The 6,866-nt window shown below is 29.7% G+C and overlaps 1 protein-coding gene across 2 annotated transcripts in view; it reads right to left on the bottom strand.

Annotated features, from left to right (window-relative positions):
• The window catches only part of LOC106469672 (poly(A) polymerase type 3-like), an 86,793-nt gene that overhangs the window by 61,497 nt on the left and 18,430 nt on the right, over positions 1-6,866 (bottom strand). For both annotated transcript variants that reach the window (XR_002612892.1, XM_022398247.1), the window contains exons 2-3: positions 5,487-5,699; positions 4,079-4,145 (exon numbers count right to left, since the gene is read on the bottom strand). Coding sequence is in view for 1 of the 2 variants with exons in the window: in XM_022398247.1 (XP_022253955.1) it covers positions 4,079-4,145; positions 5,487-5,699 (280 nt within the window). In the remaining variant the exon portion in view is untranslated. The remainder of the gene's footprint in view (positions 1-4,078; positions 4,146-5,486; positions 5,700-6,866) is intronic.

Genomic DNA, 6,866 nt, shown 5'->3' with positions numbered 1-6,866 from the left:
CTAACTTCTGTATTGTTAGCCAGGCATGGCTGAAAGGTCAATATAATAAAAATAATAAATATAAATGTATAATGCTATGAGATTTAAGCTATTTAGTCTAAACATTTATGTTGTTATAATCTGTGTTCATTCTAGAATGAAAGAGGTATAATTTATATTTATTTCCTAATTTTTTATGGTGGTTGAGAGATTGGTCAAATCTACGGAACCCGTACAGAAAATAACAAATAAAATATAAAGTTTTTTCTTAAGAAACGTTTGATAACTATCTGGACATTATAAAGATTTCATATGTGAAATATGAAAATTTTCTGATGCATAAAAGTATTTTTTATCTTAAAATGAATATTATTTTGCATGATAGATAGGCAGTGTGTGTGAAAAAAAAAAAAAAAAGATATGAGAAAAACATTCCTTTACAAGCCTCAAAACATAATAAAAAAATTAGGTACTCTGTGTATGAAAGCATTGTAATGGTTAGTGATAATCTGCCAAATTTCGTTAGCATTCGCTTACAAATGAAAACTATAACAAGCACAAAATGGTTACAAAGTCAGTCCCAGGGACAGAGCCTGTGCTGAAAGAGTTAAGCAATTTAGGATAAACAAATGTAGTTTTCTGTCACAATCTGCTGTCATTCTAGAAGCAAGAAAAGGATAATTTAATTTTTTTTCTTTAAAGGTGATTACAAAGTCAGTGAAATTGGCCAAGACTGTAAAACGTTAGAGGGTCAAGAAAATAACATATAAAACACAAAGTTTAACTGAAAAAGAAAAATGTTTAACATTTACTTATGAGTTTTGCAAATGAAATTTGATAATTTTCAGATGAAAAAAAGTCATTTTATTCTTAACCCTCTTTCCACAGGCATATTTTTTGCATGTCACAAAGTTTTAGAGAGCTATATATTCAAAATTTAATTAAACCACTTTCTTATCATAGTATACCAATAAGTATAACATAAAAACATAGTTAATAATCCATATTTTACTTTTTTAAGGAAATATTTTTAAAAAATCCAGAATCCCTAATATGAGAATTATAACATTTTTTTCTCTAGACATCCCCTCTTCTGTAATCTATTTACCACCACTCCAAGAAGTATGAAACTTAACATAAATTACTCATTACAATGTTGTCATCACTCAGGCAAAGCATAATTTACATAGCTTTGAAAAATTATTTAGTTACATAGCAATAAAATAGAAAATCAGACGCCTTTTGCCATGCCCACCTGTCACATCCTTTCTTTCAGAAATTGCCAATAGTTCAACACTATATTATTTATAACCAAAGGCAAGGTTTTCATCTACTCAATGACATATTGTATTAGATTGTTTTCTGTACAGAGAATTGTCAATTTTGCTTCCAGTTCTAGCTTCATTCCCACAGGAAACTCATTGATGAGCTTAGCTAAATTTTTAACGTCTATTGCCCAGTTTTTGATCTATCTATTATATTACGTTGTTTTGTGTAGAGGGTATTGTGTATTTCATCATTCAGTTTCATATTTGTAATGACAGGTATGCATTGATAAGCTTAGCTGAATTTGTACTGCTCTCATTGCATAGTTAGAAAGCCAGAAAAATTGTGATAGTTATGGGACATTTTCTGCTTTTTGCATGTTATTATTCTGTGTTCTTTGGTGCATCATTTAATTAAATTAAAAATTATTTAATGCAGTACTACCATTAGCATAAAAAAGTAGGGTTTAAGTGTCATCAACAGTCAACAGCAAAAGTACTATATTTCTTGTTTTTCATGTGTATTCTATATTATTATTATAAAAATAACTAAGACGTATAAATAAGAAACTTTTTAGGTTAGTTAAGGTTACATTAGTTAAAATAAATAATAATAATATAATAATTTTTCATGAATAGCTCTTGCATTATGTAATTTGATAGCACATTTGCCAAGTGATTTACAACTTATAATTGCATGAATAGTAGTTAGGAACAGTGCAAAGGGTAATACAACAATAAAGTTTAAGTACAAATAGATGTATACTGTTACGAGCTTAAAGCTATTTAGGATAAACAAATATAGTTTCATGCTACAATTTGAAGTCATTCTAGAAAGAAAAAATGGTAATTTAGATTTATTTTGGTGGTTATGAGGATGGTTAAATTGGCCAACCTTGTATAGTTAGAATAGAGAAAATAACAGATAATACATAAAGTTTTATTGGGAAAATTTTTCAAAATTTCTTTAACCCTATTGATGCTATAATCAGATTTATCCGACTTGACATTTATAGCCATTTGGTGAGACAGGCAGATTTAACTAAAGGTGTCACAAAAACTTTTCCTCATAATGTGACAATGGGGACATTCACACGTCCTTGACTTTCCGACATTAGTACTTCATGTATGTACACTGAAAAAGTACTAAAAAAAGGTCAAATTCTAAGTTTCATTTGTTAGTGGACAATTGACACTTTTTAGGAACCCACCAAAACTTTAATTATGCACTTAAATAGTTAAGATGTTTTAAGAAATTACACAATTGAAATTTCAGATTTTTGAGAAGAAAAGTATTTTTAGTCTTGAAGTGGAAATAACTTTGCACTCAGACTAGTAAAAAAAAAAGACTATATATATTACATTCACGGACAAATCTTTGGTAAAAATACTTCATTAAAACCTCTTATTTTTTTTGTAAACAAAAGACTTGTAATATTTAATAAAAGTCTGTCAAATTTTATGAAGATAGAGATACTGTATTAAACGTTTTAATATGGAAACTATAACAAGTAGAAATGGTTGCAAGGTCAGTCAATTTGACCAACCTCGTAATGAGAGAGTTAGCACATATCATATTAAAAGTTATAGTATGGATACTGTTATGATCACTTGGTGGTTACAAAGTCAACAGAATCCACCAACCCTATATGTAAAGAGTTAATAAATAGTGTACTTGTGATTTAAAAGTATTTTTCACGAAAGCTGCTGAAAAAGTGGTTTTTATCAAAATGACAAAACTGAATATACAGTATTTTGTATCTAAGTTCTTCATATGTATATACATTTCAAAAAGATAAGTAAAAACAAAATCATAATAATTATATTCTACTTTGTTTGTGTTTTGTGCTATGGGAAAGGGCAAGTACATTTTTAGAAGGATGAGCAGATTTTTTCTAGCATTTTGACCCCTGGACAATAAAACATTTTTTTTGAAAATTCAACAACCCTGTCCATCATGTCATTCCCTCACAAACAACATCTGTTAGGCAGGGATTCATCTTCCAGCAAGACAGTGATCCAAAGCATGCAGCAAATGTGGTGAAAAGACACCTGGAAGGAAAAAGAGGCTCATGAAACTCTTGCAACCATAATTTGGTCTGCATAAAGCCCTGATATGAATATTATTAAGGCTGTAAAGGTCAAATGGCAACCAAACAACATGGCTGAAGTGTAGGGAGTATTACAGGGCATTTGAACAATACTTCAAAATCATAGACCACTAAACTCATGGTAGCATAAAAACCAGGCGTATTGTTCTGTTTAAAGCAAATACAAAATTCTAGTGTACTGTACAACTTATTTGCTTTATTTTTGCATTTTCTATAATAGCATAATCATCTAATGGCACATTGATCACTTATTTGCAGTTATTCATTGTCTGTAACTCCGGTACATGTATCACCTGTGTGTTTCCATAATTTTTTCCAATACTGTATATCATAGTTAGCCTTCAAATTTCATATCACTAAGCTTATCTCCTTAGTATGAAAAACTCAAAAGTCCTGGATAAATTGAATAAAAACTGCTTCTGCCACAAGTGATATAGCATTGAATTATTTCATATTTTAGTTTAATGCTGTCTTATGGACATTTGAAAATTTTCTAATTGTATTGAAACAAAAGCATTTAAACATTTCTTAGTAAGATCCTGAAATTCACTTGACCTAATTCCCTTGCTCTCTGTCTTTACCTGGGAGTGTTTTAGGAAAGCATTGTTCTAATTATGATTCTGGCCACTGTATTTTTAGTAAACCACAATTATTATGTTGTAACTGTATAACATGCCTCCTCTATTTGTGGTATGTGTGACAGAGGCTTCACAAAATGCTTACCTTTCTTATGCTCACTTCTTTAATCCAGTCTTTTACTAGCTTGTTGATTTTCCCTAGCACTTCCATTCTATAAAACAAGATTCAAAGTGTTTAACATCCAACTGTGACAAGGATACAATTTCCATACACACAGTATTCACTTCAGTGAATTTAATCTATTTATATAAAATCCTCTTTTAAAAATCAATAAAATTTCTAATCTGATTTTGAAGATTAGCAGCAAGATATGAAAATCAATACATACATTTTAGGGATATTACAAATTCTCTACAAATGTAAACACCACATATTTTGAAAACATATGACACAAAAGCATACAATAAACTATTTTCGCAAATATTTGATTAGAATTTATAGGAATTGGCATGCATTTAAACCTCATACTAAAACTATTGCCATTTAATACACTGAAAAAATAAATCTTTGTCTAAAATCACCAAATCATTGTGCTTTTATCTTCATTATGCCACTATTTACAGGACACAACAATATAAAAAGTTATCCAAATTAATTGGTGCATTTTTACCATGAATACTTTCACATTAGAAATAACAATTAAAAAAATTAGCGAGAATCAATAATATGTCATGCTTATGTCCTAGATAACACCCTGCCTAATCTATAGGACAAAGTTAATAATGTACTGTTTATATCTTGGACACACCTTTTCTAATCAACAAATTAGAGCTATAGCCACTGATGAACTGTGTTTATATATTGGTTATCTCCTTGCCTAACCTATATGACCACAATCTAGAGCTACAGTCAATGATGTACTGTAACTCCTTGCTTAATCTATGTGACAACAACATAAAGCCAGAGTGTTGAAGTAATTTGCTTATATCTTGGATAACTCCCTGCCTAATCTATAGGACCAGAATCTGGAACTATAGTCGCAGATGTACTGTTTCCTGTATAATACGTTATCCAATCTACATTATCACAATCTAGAGTTATAGTCACTGATTTACTGTAAATATCCTGTCTAATACCCTGCTTAATGTAAATCACAGAGGCAGACTAAAACTCACAGAAAATGCTTTAATTTTGGATGGGCCTTTATTCATGTTTGTCAAAAATTTAAAGATGTTAAATCTTGTTCTTTTGTAAGTGCTTCATTATGAGTCTGTTGCTTCAGAATGTGTTATTTTGCTACAAAACCCAAGGTGATTGTTGAGTTAGCACTAGTGTTGAATGTGAGCAATAAAATAAACCATAGAAAGTTTCAAAGTTTACTTTTTTTTTAATCAAAATTATGTTTAATTTGTAACAAAGAATTTGCCTGACTAAGCAGTTTGTGTTAGAAGCTAGCATTCTTCAGATATTTTGGTCAGAAGTTATGTTCCTCACCTTCAAATGGAAAAAAGCTAACAAAAACTATGCTAGAGTGAATAAAAGTATTGATAACCTGTGGGTTAGTTCTTCATCTGTCTCATAAAGTCCATATTGTTTTAAGCATTCTTCAAGTTCTTTTGTTCGTTGAATGTCAATTGGTTTGGGACTTGCAGTATTTATAGGGGATGTAACACCAAGCATTTTTGTCATGGAGTCATTCTGTTGCTTCTGCTGGTGTAAATCTGGTGAAAACAGACTCTTCCCTATGCACGAACTAACAGATGAGCTAAATAAAGGAAAAGAAGCAAAGAAATACAAATGCTAAACTCATTAAAAACAAGCACATAAGCTTGAATTTTTTTTTAAAGAGATGAAAATTCCTTAACTATTTGATTTTCATTGTTTCTCTTACCTGAAGATATTTAATGGCAAAAAAAGGCATGTCTGCTGGGTTTACTTAACTGAAAAATTGAGTGACAAAAGCTATTATGCCTATTACAAGATTCAGAAAAAATGCTAACCTAAGAAAAGTCTTTAACTCTAGCAAATAATACCTACAGTATATTGTAGACACTGAAGAAAAAAGAGAGCAAACTTCAAGGTACTAAGGGATTAATATAATTTTTTTTTTCATCTTAGCAACAAACAAATTTAGTATACCATATGTTTTAGACTTGTATGTTATATGAATTTGAAGTTCATCTTATCTAATTAATCTTAGGGCTAGTATTATAAAAGTTCATTGTAATTTAGAAAACAAAATGGGAAAAGTGTCCAATATCTTAGTTCTTTCAATATAGGCTTGGACATTTTAACCAACATTGTAACCATAATGATATCAATACTATAATTTTTTATGTGTAGGTGTACCTTCAGAAAATTTGGCACACTCTGAATAAAAATTACAAGTCTTTTTGTACACAAAAGTCAATTTTTTTAATGAAATACTTTAACTAAAGATTTTTCTGTGAGTATATGGAATCATAGTAAGACTAATCCAAGTACAAGATGATTTTCATGCTAAGATTAAAGATACTTACAGTTTTCAAATTTCATTCTCATAACCTGTAAAACCTAAATAAATATCAAATGTATTTTCCAGTAAAACTTTATATATTATCTGTTATTGTCTATACCCTAACTATATGCATTCAGTCAATTTGGCTGACCTTGTAACTATCACAAAAAATACAAAATAAATATTCGATGACGAGGAACCCACTTTGAGACTAATAATGGTTAAAGACGACAAAATAAATTACTCTTTGTTACTAGAATGACTGCAGATTGTGAGAGAAAACTACAATTATTTATTGTATATAGCTTAAGGCTCGTAACAGTCTATATCTGTTTCTATGTAATTTTATTGTTTTACTTTACTTTATTGTCTTGTCGAATGTGGTATTACTATATCCATTATTGATGAATGTTTGTCAGAGTGTACGAATTCAAA

This window comes from Limulus polyphemus, unplaced genomic scaffold (assembly GCF_000517525.1).
Source record: "Limulus polyphemus unplaced genomic scaffold, Limulus_polyphemus-2.1.2 Scaffold3606, whole genome shotgun sequence".
Lineage (NCBI taxonomy): Eukaryota > Metazoa > Arthropoda > Merostomata > Xiphosura > Limulidae > Limulus > Limulus polyphemus.
This window is presented reverse-complemented; position numbering and strand designations above follow the sequence as displayed.